Source organism: Rhinatrema bivittatum, chromosome 1 (genome assembly GCF_901001135.1).
Source record: "Rhinatrema bivittatum chromosome 1, aRhiBiv1.1, whole genome shotgun sequence".
Lineage (NCBI taxonomy): Eukaryota > Metazoa > Chordata > Amphibia > Gymnophiona > Rhinatrematidae > Rhinatrema > Rhinatrema bivittatum.
Window position 1 is genome coordinate 392,551,460 of NC_042615.1, and position 23,564 is coordinate 392,575,023.

Genomic DNA, 23,564 nt, shown 5'->3' on the forward strand with positions numbered 1-23,564 from the left:
TGGTTGGATGAGTAAAGTTGGAAATAGCCATTGTTAGAGAACACACTGAGTGGTGGCCACACGGTCTGTGGCCACCTCCATCAACAGGCGCTTCAGAGTTATGTACAGTGTGAACCAGCATGTCTTTTAAATGTCTACCCCTATGATACGTGAACTGAAGGGAAGAGTTAAAAAGACGATTCAGGGACAACGCCACCCAATGTTTGCGAATCATGTTGGAAATAACCTTACTTTTAACAGAGAAAGGGAGAATACAATTCACCGAGTCATCTTCACACTGATTTTTGGGTAGGAACAAAAGATCTCTATTTACAAACAAAGCCCGCTTATATGCCTGTTTCAAAATTCTACGGGGGTACCCTCTCACGGCAAACTGAGCCATTATCTGCTTAGCTTGGGAGTCATACTCCTCCTTCATAGAACATAGACGGCGCAACCTAAGGAACTGACCTGTAGGGATATTCTGCTTAAGAAAGCGGGGGTGACAACTATCGAAATTCAAAAGAGTGTTCCTATCAGTACTTTTGCAAAAGTAGGGGCAGAAATTTAAAAGACATGCTGGTTCCCACTGTACATAACTCTGAAGCGCCTGTTGATGGAGGTGGCCACAGACCGTGTGGCCACTGCTCAGTGTGTTCTCTAACAATGGCTATTTCCAACTTTACTCATCCAACCACACAAAGAACCTTTACTCTACGGAGTTCTTCTGACTGCAATTCTGCTGGGGTGGTTTACATTATCAGTTGCCCATGCAATAAATTATACGTGGGTAAGACACTGAGAATGATCAAAACGCGTATAATTGAACATAGGTCGAATATTAATAACCTACGGGAGAATGCACTGCTAGTAGAGCATTGGGTACAATATGCAGTAACAGATCTAAAGTTTTTTGTTGTGGATGTGGTTTGTCCTCCTGTGCGGGGAGGAAATTTTTCTGACATTTTGATTAGAAGGGAACAAAGGTGGATCTATCTTTTGGACACGGTAGCTCCAAATGGTCTTAATTGTGACCTCGAGTGGAGTCTCTTCACCTGAGAGTCTCTCCTGTTCTATGTACTTACCTGCCTTGCTCTGATTGGCTACCCATTCTCATGCTGTGATTGGTTGTCCTTATCCACGCCAAAATGTTCGTGGTGTTTAAAATTTGGTTGCACTGTAACTTTAGTGCACTCCCTGTAACTTTGTTTCCACATATTGAGAAGGTATATTCTATTCAGTCTTTGATTGTTTGACTTTTCCGCGAGACAATTATACAAGCTGTCGGGTGGATTTTAAAAGACCTGCTCGCGTAAATCCGCCCGGATTTACGCGAGCAGGGCCCTCACGCGCCGGCGCGCCTATTTTGCATAGGCCGTCGGTGCGCGCAGAGCCCCGGGATGCGCGCACCGCGCGTCCCGGGGCTCTGCGCGCACCGGGATTTTTTTAGGGGGCGTGTCGGGGGCGGGGCCGATCGACATGGTGTTTTGAGGGCGGGATGCGGCGTTTCAGGGGCGGGCCCGGGGCGTGGTTTCGGCCCGGGGCGTTCCGTGGGCGTGGCCGCGCCCCCCGGAACCGCCCCCGGGTCGGGTCTCGGCACGCCAGCAAGCCCGTTGGCGCGCGTGGATTTACGTCCCTCCGGGAGGCATAAATCCATGGATAAAGGTAGGGGGGGTTTAGATAGGGCCGGGGGGGTGGGTTAGGTAGGGGAAGGGAGGGGAAGGTGAGGGGAAGGTGAGGGGAGGGCGAAAGAAAGTTCCCTCCGAGGTCAAAATCGGCAGCCTTGCGCGCGCTGATCCAGGATTTTATAAGATACGCACGGCTACGCGCGTATCTTATAAAATCCAGCGTACTTTTGTTGGCGCCTGGTGCGCCAACAAAAGTACGCGATCGCACTTTTTTAAAAAATCTACCCCTATCTGTATGTCGGTGTTTACCCTTTGTTGTTGTTGATCCGTGTTTGAATGTATTTATATCTATTGTTACAGAACACTTGATTTCACGGAGTTGTCCCTCCCAATGCAGCCAGTGGGCGAAACACGGGGTCCGTGTTGGGGGACCCCTACTTTGTATCGGAATAATACATTTAACAGAACAGTGGAGTTGACGTATGACTACATATTAAATGAACTTTTGGATCTACAAAATTTGGTCTGCACTTCTTGTTATTCACATTAACTGTTTAAAGTGCAGTACTAGCTCGTGTGGTGTTTGGACAAAGTTAAATACAACATCTTTCTGCAATGCTTAATGCAAAATTACTATTTTATTTGCTAATTTTAAAAGATTGTAAATAATTAAAAAAGGGAGTCTTTCCTCAAGAAAAGCTACATGCGGGGATCAACAATGCATGTACATTTATCCAGGCAAGAAATAGGCAGATTTGGGAGCATAGTTTGACTGAGGGAGGCAACAGCATACGGTTTTACATTTTCAAAACTACACACACTGTTTTCTACAGAAAAAGCACTGACACAAAAAGCAGGCGCCAATCTGTGCTGGTGCTTTTAACCGAGACAATTTTCAAAGTGAAGGTATACTTGTACTTTGAAAATGTATGCAAAACCCCCATTTAAACGTACCCACCTTTGCAAGTGGCCTGAAAAGTATCCAAACTATGTATAACAGCACTGTGTAGCACTAAATGTTATCTCTGAATTTGAAAAAAGTGAGAAATCATATTTCTCATGAAGTTTTTTTTTTTTTTTAAATCTGTTTCTCCCCGATCTGACATGGGAGCTCAGTTCAACTCTTGCTCTACTAAACTCCAGTTTAAAAGTCTTATGCGTATTGAAATATGAAAGGAAATAACATTAAAATCCCAAATGCACTCATTATACACTTTGGGCCTGATTTTCAAAAACATTTGCACATGTAAAACTGGGTTTTACATAAGCAAATGCATTTTACCCATGTAAGTGGGCTTTTAAAAATTGCTACAATTTATGCCATTGAGTTGTGAATTGTCTGTAGGATTTAGTCACATAAGAGCACTTTGCGCACGTAAATGGCTTTGGAAAATGGCTATAGTAGTATGTTATATTTACATATGTAATTCCTTTGAAAAGTCACCTGTATCCTTTTATTTCTTTTTTGCAGCAGTTAGTCCGCCTCCAATCGGGACAGGACACCTCATACGATGTACAGAGAGTGAGAAAAACTACTGTGTCAATGGAGGGGAATGCTACATACTCAATGGTATTACAAGCAGCTCAAAATACCTGTGCAAGTAAGAGATTTTCATTCATTTTAGTCTGCATCATGTTGTGAATGGTTATGTTTTTGCATTTGGAAATTATTTTCCATCTCTTTTTTAAACTTGGTAATTTGTGGCACAGGACATCACCTAGGTTCCAGGAGACCTCTTTGATCATTTTTTTAAAAAAGGTAACATCCTTCCATGTAGAAGGAAGAATCTCACCAGTTTAACATTATATGCATTGCCTGTCACTGTACTATATATTTCCATGCTGTAGGGGTGAAGGAAATAAAACTGCAAGTGTAGCAGCTTTCTCCCTCCCTCCCTGCCAAATGACCCTTTGAGCCAAGGACCTGGACCTGATCATTAATGATGTCCATTTTCAGTGCATTTGTCTGGCTATGAGAGAGATTTATCAAACTGCAGGAGGGTTAAAGCATGTGTTAAACAACATTATGTCATGCGATAAACTATGTATATTACGCGATATAGCCCTATCACAGTGATATTGCGCAATATTACCGAAATCACACCTATTTTTGCCCAGATTACTGCCCCTATTACAATGAGCTGTTTTGCATGACATTTGCCTGCTTAAAGTTTGTACATCCATACAAAGCAGCTCATCCATACCTAATCCTATGTAAATAAAATAATGCGGCTGAGTTAGAATTTTGTCAGCCACGTTATTTTATCTATACTCTTTTAATAAATTATTTAATCTATCGTGGGAGCACTGAGACCCTAATGCAAGTCTCAGTCCTCCCGTGGTAGATTTAAAGGGCCCTGCGACCCAACATGACACTCCTTAGAAAGAAGCTAAAAATCACCGGGAGTCTTACTGACCCTCCCCCCCCCACTCACTCCGAGGCTGCCACAAAAAAAAAAAATCAGTATCTGCATGATGATGCTCTCCCTTTCCACCCAGTTCCTTAATGCTCGAAACCCCCCTCCCATATAGTCTTCCCCTGATCCCTTTTCCAATATAGAAATAGGCTGATGCGGCCCTCCTGAAAGTCTCCACCCCCAAAAGTTACAAAATAATGGTGGTGGTCTAGTAGCACTCTTCCACCTCCCCCAAATCTCATTATCTCAAAACAGGGAGAAAAGCAATCTTCCAGGGCACCCAGTATCTCTGAGCCCAGTCAGCACCATTTCCAAAATGACACAAGAGGGGGCAAGGTCTGGTCAGCGCATTTTGAAAATGGTGCTGACCGGGCCTGGGTCTACATTGAGCTCCAGGCCCACAAATATTGCTTTTATCCCTGTTCAGGCACATTTCATTAATGTGATTTAACAGAATCCATAGACTCTTTCAGTGCTAGCAGAACAATTTTGGTGTAGAACAGTAGTGAAACAGCATCCTCATAAAGTACTGATGGCTATTGGCATTTTCTGTCTAAATTTTGTAGCTGGATACAGTTCAGATGAAGAGTAAAACAGTCAGTGGATGTAGATTAGATGAAGATCCAGCACAAGGGTAGTTTCGCTCTAATACTTAAGAAGTTAAAGTACTGATCATCAACCTCTGATACTTAGAAGATCATTTTTCAAAGGAGTTGCATGCAAAAAAATAGCATATAGGAGTGTAAGTAGCTTCTACTCGCATCCATGTGATTTTATAAACATTAAAAGTGCACACGTATTTTCAGTTTGGCAAGTATATTTACCTGTACAAAAAAGGGGCAGTCTAGGGTCTTTCTAGGCAGAGCCAAGAGGTATGTGTATAAATTGCTGTTTTATAAGAGATATGCATAAATATATTAGACAACTTATTTGTACAATTTTACATCTGCTAATTAGTATAATTGATATCAGACTTGTCTTTTTTCTGGAATTGTTGGGTGGGAGGTCTGGGCAAATTGGGGGGTGTTCAGGGTGAAGTACTAGGAGGATCTCAATGAACTGGAGATGGAATGAGTGAACTGGTAGAGGTATCAGCAAAATGGTGATTTTAAGTATGTGTATATATTTAAAATTATACATACTTATGCGTATGCAAACAAGTTATATTTTTTCCTGCATAATATATACACGTATGTTTATAAAATAGGTAAAAAAAGATGTCGTCAATGCATTGCTCATATTTGCACATGGTGGACATACACTAAATTTATAAACGGACCTGTTATGCACAGCTTATAAAATACTATAGTAGATATCTGGGCACCCATATACATGCGTAAATTGGGATGCTCATAGTTCTTTGAAAGCTGTCCTCTATGACTGTAGTCCTATGATACTACAGAGCATTAGAATGTCACAGAATCAAATAGAACCAACATGAAATTAGAGAACTAAAAAAAGAAAACAATTGTGCATGGCTCTTTCAGCGCAAGCACTAGTGACTTATTGGGTACCATATTATTTCATGATCATGTTATGAGGCACATGCACTAAGATTCATGCTAAAACATTTTTAGCATACATGTGCTAAAACATTTAAATTACAAACTAAAACATCACTTACAGTGCAATGCACCATATTTTTTAGCATACACATTAAAAAATAGCCTCAATAATACTTTTAGCATATACACTAATCCATAAAACTGTAGCTTCTATGTGCTAATAGCATCTATGGGTTAAATAGCTTGAGGTCATGCATAAAATAAATGTGCATATACTGAAACATGCACATGTTTTTAACTGGTCAGAGATATGCAGTATTTTAGAAACTGAGCAGCTCCTGCTCCACAGTTTATAAAACAGAGACATAACTTTATGCATACCTAATTATGCATTATTTGCTGAATTATGCACAATTTTGAAATTTACCCTCCCTATATGTTCCATCCCAGTCAGTCTCACATTATTTTTACAATAATACTTAAAGGGAAAGCATTTCCTTCCTGTTAAGTTCTGCTCCAAGGGTTGAGCGCTTATAGTGGAATCAAAAGTTGTTAATCCACATTTTCAGCAGGAAACACCTGCCACCATTATTCCTACACTACACCTGACTATATTTTTAAATTAAAGTTGTTTTAAAAATACCACAATTTCAATTTAAAAACTGTTACAGAACCCATGCAAGAAATATTCTGGGGTTTCTTTTTTTTTTTTTTTTTAAGTCAGTGTTTCTCACCAGTGAGGAAAGGGACTATACAATGGTGGGTCACTAATCCAAATGGAGAAAAAGTGATAGGGTTAAGGGAGGAGGCAAAAAGGGAGAATGAGTAGGCCAGTTTCGATATCAACCTCTGTGAATATAATAATGTTAACTTACTCTTACCAAACAGTTGGCTGTACTAATACTCTTGCTATGCAGTAACCAATATCAATCTATTATACTTTAGCTATATTATAAAAATAAATAATGTAAGCAAGACATTTTATCTCTTGGTGGCTGTATTTCCAAATTGATTTGTTTTGCACATTCCTTGATAGGAATGAACCTCACTCATAAGCCTGGGAATGTTGGGAAGGATCACAATCTCTCAATTTTACTGCTAATGCTCTTCTTTTTTTTTTTTTTTTTCAAATTTCACAAATTTTTACATGAAATATTTCAAATGAAATTCAGTACATATGCAAAGAGAGAAAAAAAAAAGAAAAACTCATATATATATATATATATATATATATATATATATATATATGACATCACTGCCCAAGAAAAAAATATCTCCATACTATGCACCTAAATATAGGAATTACAGGGGCAAGAGAGAATAGAGCAAATAACAAACAATTTTTCCATATACTAAATTAAGATAGGGGAGCTACACTATATCTTTTAAGTCGATACCATTGCGGGAACTTCATGGGGATGACCCAACAGGAAATCTTTCAATTGCATCGGATCGAAAAACACATAATTATTTCCCTGATATCTAACGCAGCATTTGCAGGGAAATTTTAAGACGTATCGAGCTCCCATACTAATAACCCTTTCTTTCATGGCAAGAAATTCTTTCCTGCGTTGCTGCATTATTTTAATTATGTCAGGATATATCGACAGCTTCGCCCCATAAAATAGAGCTTGTCTATTTCTCAAAAACATTTTCAAAACATAGTTTCGATCTGATATAAACGCAAACGTTATTAACATAGCTTTTCTTTCCTTTATTTCTGTTCCTATTGATAATTCTAATATTTCGGATATTGTTCATAGAGGGTATGTTCTCTCCTTCAACCTCTCGACCCGGCTGGGGAAGGTAGCATGCTCTAGTGCATACAGGTAACACTGTCTCTGGTATCTTCAGTATTTCCTTCATGTATGTGTTAAATAATTCAGCAGATGAAATCAACCTGACCACAGGAAAATTTATCACTCGCAGATTCATCATCCTTAGGTTATTATCAATTTTCTCAATTATTTTTTCCGTTGCCATTTCTGATTTTACAAGATTTTGTTGCATGGACTCCATTATTTGTAAACGTTCCTCTTGATCTTGTATTTTCAAATTAAAAGTTCCAATCAGGTTATTGTTCTCCTTAATTTGGTTTTTTACCTCACTTATTGACTGAGCTATTAAGAACATAAGAAATTGCCATACTGGGTCACACCAAGGATCCATTAAGCCCAGCATTCTGTTTCCAACAGTGGCCAATCCAGGCCATAAGAACCTGGCAAGTACCCAAAAAACTAAGGGCCTCATTTTCTAAAGTATCGCAGGCCTGCGATACTTTAGAAGATGAGAGGCGGGGGACCGAAACGAGGGGTGGGCCTGCGCTAGCCGGCAGCGATCGCACCGTCGCGGTGCGATCGCTGCCGGTTTCGCTCCCAATAGCGTCACCATAGGAGGTGTAGCTATTGGGAGCAAAATAGGCAGCGAAAAGGCACCTACCTTTTCGCTGTCCGCGGCGTCGGCGCAGAGTCGGCACCGGTGACGCCTCGACTCCTCCTCTTCCGGGGTCGACTCCACCCCGACTCCGCCCCCATCCTGGTATCGCACGTGATAAGGGACTTTTCACATGCGAGCAGCTTGGAAAATGAGGCCCTAAGTCTATTCCTGTTACCATTGCTAGTAATAGCTTTCAGGGCATACCAAACTTTCCCCAGCATTATGTCCTCAGGTTGCCCAAGATTAACATGCTCTTCTTAATACCTGCAATGTGCCAAAGAGAGCCTCTTTCTGAGGATCATAGGATATAATTGGTATAGGCAACCAATATAGGTATGTGGCTAGAATCTCTTTTTAACTGACCCATGCATCTTCTTACAATTGGGACAATTTCTGTTTCTTCCTCCACAGTGCACACCACTGTGAGTAAATATTTATGCGCAGATTTTAGGTTATAATTCCAGTATGCCCATGCCCCACCCAGACCACGCCCGCACTCCATCCCTTTTTTAAAAGTTTCACTTGTGGGGTCAGTGGCAAGTACATGTGTATCCAGCTGGCTTTTAAAAACACTTGGTGCGCGATGGCCCAACATATTTGTTCATCCCCTAATTAATGCATGCATTGGCCTTTTAAAATTCACCTTATAGTAAGTGCAATGTTATTTGTGGATTAGAGCAGAATCCATAGCCGAAGTTGTTTATGAGTATAGTAACATAGCAAAATAGTAAACGATGGCAGAAAAAGACCCAAGTGGTCCATCCAGTCTGCCCAGCAAGTTTATTTAATTTTAATGTATTTATTTTTATTCTTTAAAAGTAGTAACTGCCACTCCAGTGCGGGTTATCCCTTATCTTCATTTCCATCTTTTAGCCACTAGGGATCCTCTGTGTTTATCCCCACTCTTTTGAATTCCATTACAGTTCTTGTGTTACTACTTCTAGCTGGAGGACATTCCATGCATCCACCACCCTTTCCATGAAGAAATATTTCATATTATGACCACTAGATATACAGCTTTCCTTCTACTGGAAAATGCTCGATTCACATGCATCATTAATACCCTTCAAGTATTTAAATTTCTGTATCATATCCCCCCTGTCCTCTCTCTCTCTCCACCAAGGTATACATATTTAGATTCCTCAGTCTCATCTCATATGGCTTTTGATGCAGACCACACGTGATTTAGATTGCTGTTCTTTAGACTGCTTTGATCCTTTCTCTTTCTTTTTAAAATTCGGTCTCCAGAAATGAACACAGTACTCCAGATGAGGCCTCACCAATGACTTGGACAAGGGCAGTATCACCTCCTTTTTCCTGGTGGTTATGCTTCTTTCGATGTAGCCCAGCATTCTTCTGACCTTAGCAACCACCTTCTCACATTGATTTAGTGCTTTCACATCATCTGACATTGTCACCCCGAGTTCTCCTTCCCGGTCCGTGCACATTACTCTCTCACCCCCCCCCCCCCCCCCCCCCCCACATTACATATATTTCTTTTTGATTCCTGAACCCCAGATATATGACTCTGCACTTCTTGGTATTGAATCCCAACTGCCAAACCTTTGACCACTTCTCAAGCTTTCTTAGATGAATTTTCATTCTTTCCATGCCTTCTTATTTATAAGAACATAAGATTTAACATATTGAGCAGATGAAAGGTCCATCATTGTTTACAACAATGGCCAATCCACAGGTACCTGGCAAGATCCCAAAGGGTAGATAGATTCAATGCTGCTTATCCCAGGGATAAGCAGTGGGTTTCTGCAACTCCACCTTAATAATGGCTTATGGATCTTTCCTCCAGAAATGTGCTCAAACCTTTTCTTAACATAGCTATACTAACAGCTTTCACCACATTCTCTTGCAATGAATTCTAAAATTTAATTATGCATTTAGTAAAAAAAAATATTTTCTCTTATTAGTTTTAAATGTACAACTTAGTAAATGTACAACTTAGTAACTTCATTGTGTGTCTTTTAATCTTTTTACTTTTTGAAACAGTAAACTGATTCACATTTACTCATTCCACTCCACTAATTTTATAGACCTCTATAATACCTCCCCTCAGCCATCTTTTCTCCAAGCTGAAGAGTTCTAACCTCTTTAGGCTTTCTTCATATGGGAATCGTTCCATCCCCTTTATCATCTTTGTCGCCCTTCTCAGTACATTTTCTAATTCTATTATATCTTTTTTGAAATGTGGTAGCCAGAACTGCACACAATATTCAAGATGAGATCACACCATGGAGCGATACAGAGGCATTATGATATTATCTGTTTTATTCTCCATTCCTTTCCTAATAATCTCTAGCATTCTGTTTGCTTCTTGGCTACTGCTGCACACTGAGCAGAAGATTTCAACATATTTTCAATGTTGACACCTAGATCCTTTTCCTGAGTAGTGACTCCTAATATGGAGCTTTGCATTTTAGGTTACTCATTTTGCATTTTGGGTTACTCATCCCTAAGTGCATCACTTTGCCCTTGTCCACATTAAATTTCATTTGCTATTTGCATGCCCAGTATCCCAGTTTTTTTCAAGTTTCTCTTGCAATTTCTTACAATCCTCTTGTGATATATCAACTTTGAATAATTTTGTGTCATCGGAAAATTTGATCGCCGCACTCGTTGTTCCCATTGCCAGATCATTTATAAGTATATTAAAAAGCAGTGGTCCCAAAACAGATCCCTGGGGAATTTTACCTTTCTCCACTGAGAAAATTTATTTAGCCCTACTTCCTGTTTTTTTCCTTTTAACCAGTTTCCAATCCACAGTAAGACACTGTCCCCTATCCCATGACTTTTTATTTTCCTAAGAAGTCTCTCATTTGGGACTTTGTCAGATGCTTTCTGGAAATCCAGACTCAGTATATCAACTGGTTTACCTTTATCCACATGTTTATTTACGCCCTCAAAAAATATAGCAGATTGATGAGGCAAGACTTCCCTTGACTAAATTCATGTTAGCTTAGTCACATTAAACTATGCCTATTTATATGTTCAGTAATTTTGTTCCTTATGATAATTTTTACCATTTTGCCTGTAAATGCTCTGTTGTTTCATGGATCATTTTTTGATCCCTTTTTAAAAATTGGTGTTACATTGGCAATCCACCAGTCTTTAGGTACCATAGATGATGTTAATGATAGTTTACAAATTACCAATAGCAGGTTTGCAATTTTATTTTTCATTTCTTTCAGCACTCTAGGATGTATACCATCTGGTCCAGGTGATGTGCTACTCTTTAGTTTTGTCAGTTTGCCCTATTACATTCTTACACTGAGCTTTGTTTCAGTTCCTCTGAATTGTCACTTTAGAATATAATTTCTGGCATGGATATCTCTATTAGATCTTCCTCAGTGAAGACCAAAGCAAAGAATTCATTTGAAAGCAATTTTAAAAGCCCTAAACTTGCCAAAGCCGGGAGATATGAGAGTATCATGGCTCACGCCGTGTGTATTTTAAGAAGTACCTGAGTAGGATGCATAGTCCCGGTATGCACATAAATGGGAAAGGCAAAAAAAGAGTGGGCGCGGTCTGAGCAGGGCACGAGTGAGACATAGTCAGTCAGGGTTATGTAACATGAAATGTGTGCATAAGTATTTACAAGCACACTGGCGTCCCCTACCACATAACTATTTCTGCTATGGATGACATGTAAGTAATGAAACAAACAAAACCATGCTAATTAGCGGGCTTTTAAGTGTTTAGGCATATTTTAAGTGTTAAGGCATATTAACTTGGGGGGTTAGGATGTCCTATCCTTTACCTGGGTGAACTGGAAACATACTGGGGAAATGTAATTGCTTTGGCGTGCATATCAAATAAAATCCCATTTACGTGGTAGAGCCAGCATTTGTGCACACTTGCACATGTCCATATAAAATTACACGCATGAGGTATGTACAGTCGATTTAATATCATATGCGCATATATGCGTGAATGTTATAAAATGTCCGCATTTCTGGGCGTGAGCCAGCATGTGCACAAAGTTTCCATATTAATCTTTCTGCTACTGCCTTGTCACCCCTAAGTGCCAAAAAAAAACAAGTGGTAAGAGACAATCTTCCTTTAATATTCCTCACTGGGTCTTGATGTTAGGGTTGACAAATTATCCATCTTCATAACTCATCTATAAGTGGCATCTCTGCATGCAGTGATTTCATTTTTTGTTCTACACATTGTTTCCAAGCAGGGGTTGATACCTTTCTCCTTTTCTTTTGGCCTTGAGTCTTTGTTGGTAAAACTCTCTCAATAATGATTTTTGCTGCACAATATTGTATCCAATTTATTTCTGTGTATCAATAGTCCCTCTGTACAGGTTATAGCTTTCTTGAGCTTATTTATTGTTCCTTTTATTTTGGGTTTCAGATTTAACATATGTAGTCTTTCCTTCTCCTGGACCCCAGCAAATATATCCATCTCTACATAAATCAAGAGCTCAACTGCCAGCTTCTTCATCTCCTGGTCACTGTCCTGCTATTCCTCTTCACTCTGCTTCCTGACTTGTCTTACATTACATTTATCCAACTGTGTTGTACCCCCCCCCCCCCCTGTGTCATCAGTTGTGTCAGTTGTTCCAGTGCATCTCTTCTGTTTCTTCTCTCTGGATCTCCTTTCTTTAGCTATATCACTTTCTCCATCATCACTTAATTATTTTAAAATGTCATCAGTTAGGTACTTCTTTTCTTTGATTTATCCAGAGTTCTTAAATTTGCATAAATTGCTTTTATTGTTTTTTTTCTTCTGATAATATTTCTCTCCTCTTCCAGTTTAGGCAGAAACTCTTTGCATACTTTCCAGATTTAAATACAGGGGTTTGGGCATAAAAATAGCAGCACATTATCTTCTTTTTATCTTCAGGGGTCTCCAAACGTTAGGTAAATCTCTTAATTTTGTAATTCATTTCTGCATTCTGACTTCTGCTGCAGTGAGTCTATGAACAGGGTCACCTTAGCCTATAGTTGCACCAGGGTTGTCTTGATCTAAAGATTTTGCATTATTGTTACTACGATCATTAGCCCTAGTGCTAAGGCTAATGATGGGCAAGTTTTTATCCTGAACAATGTGGGACCAGTATAAATTTTGCTCCTTTTATCTTTGCTGAGATTTGGTCTAGATGTTATACAACAAGGTCACCATGTAAAGGTACTCAGACTTGACAAAAGATATTTACTCTATCCAGGTTTTATCTTCTGTGACAGTTCAGAAATATTCAGCTTGTAGAAAATGCCTTTACTAATGGAGTATAGTTAATTAATTCTCCAACAAGGTTTAACGTCTCCAAACACTGCACACCAGGATAGATATCTTTACAGGTGTTTCCTCTGAACTTAAGACTGCTTTTTCTACTACACTAATAACTTTAGAATTTTTAAATGTGCCTATTATTTGTTTTAAATTCACTAAAAGTGTGATGTGAGTGGTTGTGAGATCTGTGAATTGTGATCATATCACTGAATTAGCTGTTTTCACAGCAGTATTTTTCATTGTAGGCTTGCTTAATTCACATGGGTAAAAGTTGAAATGTTGGATTATAAAAATGGACATTCAAAGCTCTGTCATTGCATTGGTTCAATAGGTGTCTGGAATAGAGCTATTGCTCATTATTCATAATACACATCCCAAGATACCTTGTTCAAGTTGAAACAATTGAAAATGGGCTACATTATGTGTGTTATATATTAATATAGGATATGATTAAATGAGAGTCTTGATTCTGGTCTAACTTCTGTCTTCTCTTCATTTTTCTTTTAATTACAATAGAGCAGTATAAGAACTTCTGTATGGCATATCTTTGCATTACCAAATGAGCTGAACAATACTTATCCTATGGTTCTGTACCTCACAATACAAACAGCTATGCAATATTATAGTTCAATGCCGGCATTGTCTTCTGCTTTGGGGGTCTAACTAATTTAATGCAAGTACTGAGATATTGCTGGACATTACTTGGCTTTACAGTTTAACACTCTTGTGATTGAAGAATTTGCCTCTATCCTCATGTATCATAAAAAGGCAAAGAATAACAAAGGGGGTTATTTTCCAAGCCATGATAGGGCGTTATCACGGCAGTAAGATTTAAATTAGGGGGAGGGGAGGAGTCAGGGTGGAGTTAGGGAGAGAATTATGGAAATCGGCAGCGGCACCGCTGCCGGCGATAATGTTTCAAGCATTATCCCCGGTAGTAGCACGGAAAATAGCACCACCTTTTATGGTAGCGCTATGCCCGTGATAGCCTGCAGTCAGCCACAGAGTGGCTGGTGAAACCACACCGCTGTGGTGTGGCCAGCTGTAGGCTATCTCCCAACTGCCCCCTGCTTCGCCCCCCTGTAGTGCAGGCTTCATCATTCCGCACAGAATGATGAAGCCTGGCCAAAGTTTGGAATAAAATGACTAATGTGCTTTGCTGTTTAGTTATCAGCAGTACAAACTAAAAAAAAAATACTGTTGTTCTTTTCAGAATAATATTAATACAGTGGTTCTCTTTGTGATACCTGTTTACAAACTGAAAATGCCAATAGCCAATATAGTACATAAATACTATGTTTGTGCACACATGAGATATTATGCATTATTTCACAAGACAGAGTTTATCTACTCATATTTGATATTCCATATGTCCCAATAGCTGTGATCTAAATAGCAGTGGACCCACTCCCTCAGCCTCAAAGATTTTGCTTGCTTGGAAGAGCATAGCATTTTGCATATATATAGTATATATATATAGTATATAGTATATATAGTACTGCAGAGACCAAATTTCCTGTTTCTTTTTTAAGTAGTTGGCTTCTAATGACACTGCTCAATAACTATACCAGCCAATTTGCAAAGATTGGTTTTCTTTTAGGCATAGTGAAATATCTTGTCAAAACAGATCCCACTATATTCAATAATACTTGGTGGATTGTTCCTGTATTGTTTAACAAATATCTATGAGCCAAGAATGAGGAAACATTAAACAATGAAGTTGATAATATATTTTTTTCTTTTTTAGTATTGTATATAATTGCTGAAATAGAGCCAAAACGCACTGGAGGGATTTTCAAAAGGATTTATGTGCATAGATTTTGATTTTTATATGTATAAATGGGCTTTTGAAAATTGCTATTTTACGTACGTAACTCCTTTGAAATTTCACTGAATTTTCAAAATGTTTTATATGTGTAAATGGACTTCATGCACATAAATAGGCTTTTGTGAAGAATATTCTTTTGTGAAGTGAAGCACATGTACCCAGTACAGTAAATGTCTGTTTGCAATAAGATGACTTGTCTTTTTAGCAGATAACATTTGATATATTCAAAAGTGATTTTTTTCTTTTTTTATTTCAACCCAAATTTTTAAAAAACCTAGTAGGTGTGGCTTTTATTTGTCACACCTTTCATATGTACCCAAAGGGTATTTTTCACTTGTTTTTTCCCTCGAGGTCATTTGGAGGAATCCTCTTGGTTGCTGATAGAACAAATGCCAGTCTTGATATTCATCAGTTTTGTGCTCTGTTGCTCATCACATTTTTGCCCTTTAGGTGTCAACACGGATTCACTGGAGCAAGATGTACTGACACTGTTCCCTTGAGATTCGTAAGCACAGGAAGTATGTCAAAATAATCTGATCTTTGCTTTCTCTTCCCCCAACTACAGCAACCAAAATGCTATGTGACTTGGTGTCTTCACAATTCAGACTGCAACTATTCTTTGTTGTGCCTTATTAATGGCCTTGTGCAGCATTCATTAAAGATTACAATTAATTATTTTAAGACTTGTTCCATCTGTCTAAAGAGTATTCTGTATTCAAATTTAACCCCTAATAATGTTTTAAGCTATTATATATTTTGTCATTTGATCTAGACCAGAGCAAATCTATATCAGCAACTGGATGAACTTCATGCTAAAGGAATACAAAGCTTGATAGATGACATAGGGAGATATTTTCTCTACTGCCTACATCAAATAGATATTAACAAGAAACAAGGAGAATTGGAAACTGTGCATCCTCTTGCCTCAAAACTGAGTTCTATTTGGTCAAAATAATAAATTTATGTGGCTTCAATACCACAGGCCATGTTGGCATGTACAGATGGGTTGCCGTCCTTGGAGGTGAACTCACCAAGCTCAGTAAGTTTACACTGAAAGGACCTTCTTTCTGGGCATATACTCAACTCTTCTCTTTTCTCTGTTTTCTCTACTATTTTTTTGTCTTTCCTCTCAGGTGCCCAAATGAGTTTACTGGTGATCGCTGCCAAAACTACGTAATGGCCAGCTTCTACAGTACGTCCACTTCCTTTCTGTCTCTGCCTGAATAGGAGCATGCTCAGTTAGTGCTGCTTTCTTGTTGCTGCATCTTTCCTCAGAATTCACCTAGATGTTTTCTTTAATAGGTCCTAATACTGTTTGTCTCTGCCTATAGCATGAGAATAATAACAATAATATTGACTGTCATTGCCATTGGAGTGTATAGGGCATGTAAGGTGTTGATATATAGTCAGATAAATATTGATGCTGAGACAAAGCAGTGGCATTATGATGCAAACATTGTGCCATCTGTATTAAATGAGAACTAAACCATTTCAACATTTCTTAACAGCAAAACACATAGAGAGTAGTGAATTTGAAATTCAGAGAGAGAAGGCAATAACTTCTTTAGCCTTTTCAGCAGGAACAGCATAGGGTTTGCATGTTAGGGATTGAGTTACTAAGGCCTTTTCCTCATTCTATGTCTATGGGGAAAAAATGTGGAGGTCCATATTCAAACGCATTTAGCCAGATAACTAAGAAGTTATATGGCTAAATGAAAATGTGGTTACTTAACTGGCTCAGTTCTAGCTGGATAACTATTTAGGGAGGAGCAGGCCAGAGGCATTCTGGGAGGGAGCTGAGTAAGCCAGAAAAATTCTCCAGCTAACTCTGGTCGTTCCATCAAACTGTCTGAAAGTTAGATGGATAAACTTATCTGGCTAAATATAGGATACCTGGGAATATTCAGCAACGTTGCTGCACCGCTGAATATATGGCATTAGTTAGCCGGATAAGTTTATCCGGCTAACTAGCAGAGCCACACAGCAACTGAATATGTACCTCTTAGTAAATAACTCCCAAAATCTTAATAAGAAAAATAAATTTCACCTCAATCTTAGAAAGATGAAAAAGGAAATGGAATGGTGATGCATGATGCATTTTGTTTGTAGTTGTCAAGTATAATAGGTCAAATAAATCAAGGCAAATGTAAACAATTGAACCTCTGTACCATTTCCTTAAATAGCTTTGAAAACACTAGGAAGAATTTTTACTGTAACATTATTAAGGCTACTTTTATAACAGCTGATTGTGAGAAAAAGACAAGATATAGTCATTAGGATTATGTAAAATCATGGAAAGCAGAGTGAAACTCTCAAAAGATCATACCTATATAAGTATTCTAATAACTAACCTGCCTCTCTTTTATAATATTTAGTGCAATTTAAAAATGGGGGCATTTGAAAGTAAACATTTCATTAAACTTGGAAAACTGCCTGAAACAATGACATGCTTTTGAGTTCCAGAGACAACTAACTACTATTAAAAGTAGAAATAAAATCATAGGGTACAACAACAAAAATTACAAATGTCTTAATAAAAATAATTAACCTCATCAAATATATAATAAATATGTCAAAAAGTATGCTAATTAATGGATGCTGATAAAAATAATCACTTCCCTAGCAAAAGAAACAAGCTTACAGCCTTAGATATTATCTGTGAAGCTACAATTATTTTAAATGGCAATGTTATATAAATAGATTTAGACTTTAGATCAAAACCCATCCTTAACTGATGGGACAGAATACAAATTCATAGATATACTCTGTGTATTTATTATTGTATATATTCTGTTGATGTCTGTCTCTGGTTTGCCAGACTGCTGTTAACACTGAATGTTTCATGCAAATTAGTATGTAATTTCTTGGTGGATCATTCACTGGGGCTGGCAAATATTTTAGACCACATTTAGTTGATTGTAAAATGTGGCCTCAGAAATATAGTATCAAAGTATTTAACAAGAGGCAATTTTACATAAAAATCTGCTAAATATTAGGATGCATGTCTATGTATTTTCCCACAGTGCATTCTTAGTGCATTGTCCCAAGTACCTGTCCAACTTTAACATGTTTAGTCATAATGGCCCAATTCTGTGAAATTCTGACTTTTGCAAAATATTACATATAGGAATAAATCTCAATATCCCCTAAACTGGTCCAAAATGTTTTGCTTTAAAAAAAGGTGCTGTATTTCCAAACATTTTCAGATGTTTAGTTATTTGCACAGCTCGGGAATTTTTCAGAATTGAGGCCACAATGATTAAGGGAGCAACGTTTTCAGTTTTCTTAGCTATAAACACATGAATATTTACAGTACTATGTATATGAAATCTAGGTGATTTGCAGAGTTGAACTATGATAATAAAAATAGAGACCTTTGGTTTTCTTAATCAGAGTTTCTACATTAAAATGGATAGGCTATAGAAATACTTCTTAAATTTAAAAGGGATATATAGTGCACAAGACAATTTTTTTAGCAGATGAAATTGTTTCCTTTTATTCAGGATTTGTTTTTGTAAAAGCAAAAATAAATGAAACGACATTATGCTCTGTGCTTAAATGTGTGTAAAATAGTTCAAGTGAAGTCATATAAAATATAAGAAAGTAAATCCCTGTTGTAAAACTATAATGAATTTTCTCCATTGACCAGCAAGGCTAAATTAGCCATTGACATGTGGGTGTCATCATTCAGTGGTACTCTGTCTTAGCCAGTAGAGCTTTTGCTCTACTGAGCATGTGCAGGAATTCCCACTTGGGTGTTGCCTCATGAGTCCCCTCAGTCTTTTTTTTCCAAGCAGCGGTACAGAGTCTCCCGCTGTTTTTCTGTGAAAATCTTATTAATTTTTTTCTTCAAAGTTGCCCCTAAACAGCACTTTTTAGTGCTACCCAAAAGAAACCTTTCACGTCCGATAAGAAGAAATCTACAGTGAGTGGGTTAAAGGATTATATTTATGGTAGAAATATGTCTATTACCAATGGACATGAACTCTGGTACTGCTGCCTGGGACTGGGCCACAACCAGACCAACTGTTCCCATTGTAGATGGATGTTCCTGTATACCCAAAGATCAAAGGCCTGGAAAATGGAGGACAACATAAATCTCTCAGAAGCTGCAGTTGGTCCTCCTCCTGAAGTACAGCCTCATCTGCCTCCCCAGGAATTCAGTTGAGCAGGAGCTCCTCAAAATTATCTCCCCCATCAGTGGAAGAGACCAAATCCTTGGGGCATCAATCTACAGAGCCACAAGAGCAGTCAAGTCTCAGGTGCATCAGAGCAATTGATGCATAGTACACAGCACTGTCAATGTAGGGTGCATGGGCACCATCAATACACAATGCTTCGGTACCATCGATGCCATCGATACACAAGGCCCTGGCACCTTCAAAGCAAATGTTCATGACACCATTGTTGCATAAATTCATGGCACCCTTGCAGCACAAGACACTGGCACCTTTACCATCATGGCAAGTTGCACCATTGTCAATGCATTGTACTACAGTGCTTCCAGTGCAGCTGTATGCAAACCTATACAGAATTTTGACATGGGCAGAAGGGGATATATCACCCCTAGCCCCACCAGTTACCAAGGCCCTTACACCTAGAGACTCCAAATCCCATTTGTTCTCTGGTACCGCTCACATCCAATTGACCTCAAATTCAAATTTTGTAGAACCCAGAAGATGTGCAAGATAACATTCTGGTATCAGAAGAGGATGTTTCACCATCCATGCTCAGAGAAAGGGTATCTCAGCCTTTTGACCAGATAGCAGTTGAAAGATTTGTTTACCTCTGTGGTGGGTAAGGATAAAGAGGATATTTTGTAGTTTCTTCTTTCCAAATATCAAATTTACTTTCATGAATAGGAGTCCCAATATCCTCAGTTCATGTAGATATTCCATTAGAACCCCCACAAGGAGGTTCTAGTCGATGCCATTTGCTTGTAGCAGAGTCCAACTAGTCAGAGGATGTCCAGCCAGAGTATAACCTTCTAAGACAACTGAGGACCTTTCCTCAGTCATCTTCTTCATTTGTGGACCTGAATCAGTGTTCCCAGTCCTTTAGGTCCTGAAGAGAAATCATCAGGGATCCTTTCTGACTGCATTCCAGAACCACCAAAACACTAGTTTCCACTAGAGGACCTTTCTTACCCTCGAATTCTGGACAAGCTGGGAAAAGCACTCAGAGTTAATGTGCATAGGAAAAACAATCCTCGTGCAAATGTCTTTGGCCTCCTTCAAATTCTGGAAACATTGGTGGAGCCAGCAACAATCCAAATTCATGTTATCCGTCAAGAATTGCAAGCCAAAATGTGGGAAAATCCTATTTTGTGTGCCCTTGTTGTTGGGAATGGTACAATCCCCCCACTATTCATTTGTGATGGAATCAGCTCTTAAAAGAGCAAAAGAAAACATGGATATACATGGATATACTGTTAGTGTCTAGGCAAATACAACACAGGACCTGTGTATGAAATAAGATTTAATGAGAAAACAGAATACAGCCTATACCCCACCCCATATATCTGTAAATGTGTCGATAGTTGAGGTTAATAAATATTTTAAATAAATAGGTACATACATAAAATCAAATCAAATCCCATGGCTCACAGACTTCAAGGCAAGACTACCAAAGAGCTCCAAGAATTTTTCTTCCCTTACTGGGGAAACAGGAGAAGAGCCTGAGTACAGTTCAAAATGCAGTTCTGTTTGGAGACTCAGCTCTCCATGCTTGAAAACATTGTGCCAGCAAGTAACTCTCAGCTGGTTTGAGCCTTTGAACAGCTGGGAGGAAAGAGTGGGTCTACCTATTAGCCAATGGGTGTCTGGCTGATTATAACCCAGCTCAGAACCACTGGAAGTTAACAGTACTATGCTTCTCCAATTCTCCATGGATTTGATAGCTTTCTCCCTAGAGCTCCAGCCTACTACTTCAAAGGCCTGGAGTTCAAACCTCAATTGACACCATTCCCTGACACTATTTCCACCCCCAGTCTCCTACAGACTATCCCAGGATTCCCACAGTGCATTTTCTCATGAATTGTCCATAGCATTTACTCACATAAGTGCACTTTACTTGAGTAAATGGCTTTTGAAAATTGCTATGACAGTATGTTACATTTATACACCCAACTCCTTTAAAAATTACCTCCATTGAGTATGCACTTTCTCTAGCTCCTGCACTTCTGCTGCTATGATTTTATAAATTCCTCAGATTGGACCTGGATAGTTTGCACTTTCTGTACTAGATACTGGATTTGTTGTTGGTGAGCTTCCAGCATAGACATTGCCAGAATCGTGAAGGACCAGATAAAGGAGAAACCTTTAAATCTGGCTGCTTCTGAACAGTTTTAAAGTCTTTTTCTTGATACACCCCAATAAAACTTTCCCAATCCAGCTGGTTAAGGGTGTGGTCCACTCTCCAGCAGCATATTGCTGCCTGCACAGACAATAAGTAAAAAGAAGAAGAAAAAATACCTAGCTCTACTTAGCTCTTACCAAATAAACTTTCTTCCCTTTCTGCCTCTATCTACTTAATGCTGCCCAGTCAGGGATGTCAAAAAAGAAAAAAAAAAACAGCTGAGGCTGTTGGGTCACTCAGGGGGCTGGCACAATCTGTTAAGGTGTAGGCAAATACAGCATAGGAACTGCACTTAAAATAAGGTTTAATGAGAAAACAGAATACAGCATATATCCACTGGCTTACAGATGGCAAGACAAGACAACCAAAGACTTCCAAGAATGATTTCCCTTACTAGGGAAGCAAGAGAAGAGACCCAATTCAGCCTGAACACAGTCCAAAATGCAGCCCTGTTTGTAGACCCAGCTCTTCAAGGAAAAGGTGGGTTTACCTATTAGCCAATGCCCACAACTCCTGGAATTTAACAGTACCATGCTTTCCTAATTCCCCTTGGCTTCAATAGCTCTCGTCCTAGAGCTCTAGTCCAACTCCTCAAAGGCTGGTGGTTCAAATCATGACATATTCTTGAATACACCACCAGGGAAGTATCCCAGGCTACTAGATAATTTTGGTTAAAAGATTTTCCAAAGCTCTAAGCTTAATGCATGAATTTTACATGGCTCATGTAAAATATATATGTGTGTATACAAAAAGTGAAACCTTTTCTTCCACCTGGTGAAGGTGGAGCTGTATACCCTCAGCCACTTTTAGATGCAGAAGAGTATATACACCTTCTTATTTGATCCATCTATGAAACATTTGATATCATGGCACACACTTTGACAGGGTCTATTGGAGCATGCTATATGGCTTGATTATTAGCCAGTAACCTAAGGAATGATGACCATGACAAGTGGCAGATATCCCATGCCTGGGTGATCACCTTTTCAGAGAAATGTTTAGACAAATGGTTGCTCAAATAAAGGAACAGTATGTGGTGGTTCGGTGGGACAGGAACAACAGTCTTCTGCAAGGCATCCTTACTACAGTTTTAAAAGATTTTATTTCCAGAGATGTCCCTTCCAACAATTTCATTGAAATTGGATGCTGCCTCTGCTTCGGCAACAACAACAACTTCTGCCCATGTGAACACCATCAACCATATACAATGCAAGAAGTCCAGCCAAAGCCTGGACCAGGTTTTTGACCACGTTTCATACCCAGCAACCATCGTCACCCATAAGTGACAGACTCCAACAGAATATGGAGGAGTGGCACAAAATCACAAAAGTTCACTGGGTTCTCAAGATTTTGGAGTCTGAATGATGCTTGCATTACTCCCGGCTTCCCATGTTTCCTCATTGCTTAGTTTTCAATCCAAATCTGTCTCATTTGATACAACACCACCTGGTGGTGGAGTCACTCCTCAAGCAACAGGTGATAGAACCAGATCCTCCCCCATCATCATGGCCAGGAGTTCTACTCCTGCTACTTCCTTATCCCCAAGAAATCTGAAGGACTGAGGCCTATCCTGGATTTAAGAAGCCTGAGAAAACATGTACTCCAAAAACATTTCAGAATGAATTCACTCCATGTAATCCTCTTCATTCAGAAGGGGGAATGGATGTGCAGTCTGGATCTAAAGAATGCTTACACTCATAATCCCATCCATCCCTCCCACTGGCATTACCTGCGCTTTATGGTGAATTTATCCCACTATCAGTACAGAATGCTTCCCTTTGGCTTTTCATCAGCATCAATAGTCTTCACCAAGTGCCTGGATGTAGAGCAGAGCATCTGTAGTTTCAGGGATCTAAGTCTACCCTAACCTGGAAGACTAGCTTGTGACAGTGAACTCCAAGGAAGGTGTGTTCTGCAAAATTCAGAATAACTGCTACAATTGCTTAGGTTCCTGGTGAATTTTGAGAAGTCTACTTTAATTCCCTTCCAGAACATCAAATTCATTGGAGCATGGATACATTCTTTAAACGAGAAAGTTTTTCTTTCTTTCTTTCTTTCTTTTATTAAAAATGTTATAATCACAACTTCCAAAGAAAATACTCTGTCCAGTCCGGAGTACAAAATGACAATCATAAATAAACAAAATACCATAAATCAGCCA

The 23,564-nt window shown here is 38.9% G+C and overlaps 1 protein-coding gene across 7 annotated transcripts in view; it reads left to right on the top strand.

Moving 5' to 3' along the window:
- Positions 1 to 23,564, top strand: part of NRG1 (neuregulin 1) — a 550,039-nt gene that overhangs the window by 441,165 nt on the left and 85,310 nt on the right. For 5 of the 7 annotated variants that reach the window (XM_029601714.1, XM_029601723.1, XM_029601728.1 and 2 more), the window contains 2 exons: positions 3,079 to 3,208; positions 16,180 to 16,238. In XM_029601714.1, the coding sequence (XP_029457574.1) occupies positions 3,079 to 3,208; positions 16,180 to 16,238 (189 nt within the window). Of the gene's footprint in view, positions 1 to 3,078; positions 3,209 to 15,496; positions 15,565 to 15,905; positions 16,086 to 16,179; positions 16,239 to 23,564 lie in introns of those variants that run through there. The other 2 variants (XM_029601717.1, XM_029601729.1) reach the window with 2 other exon arrangements.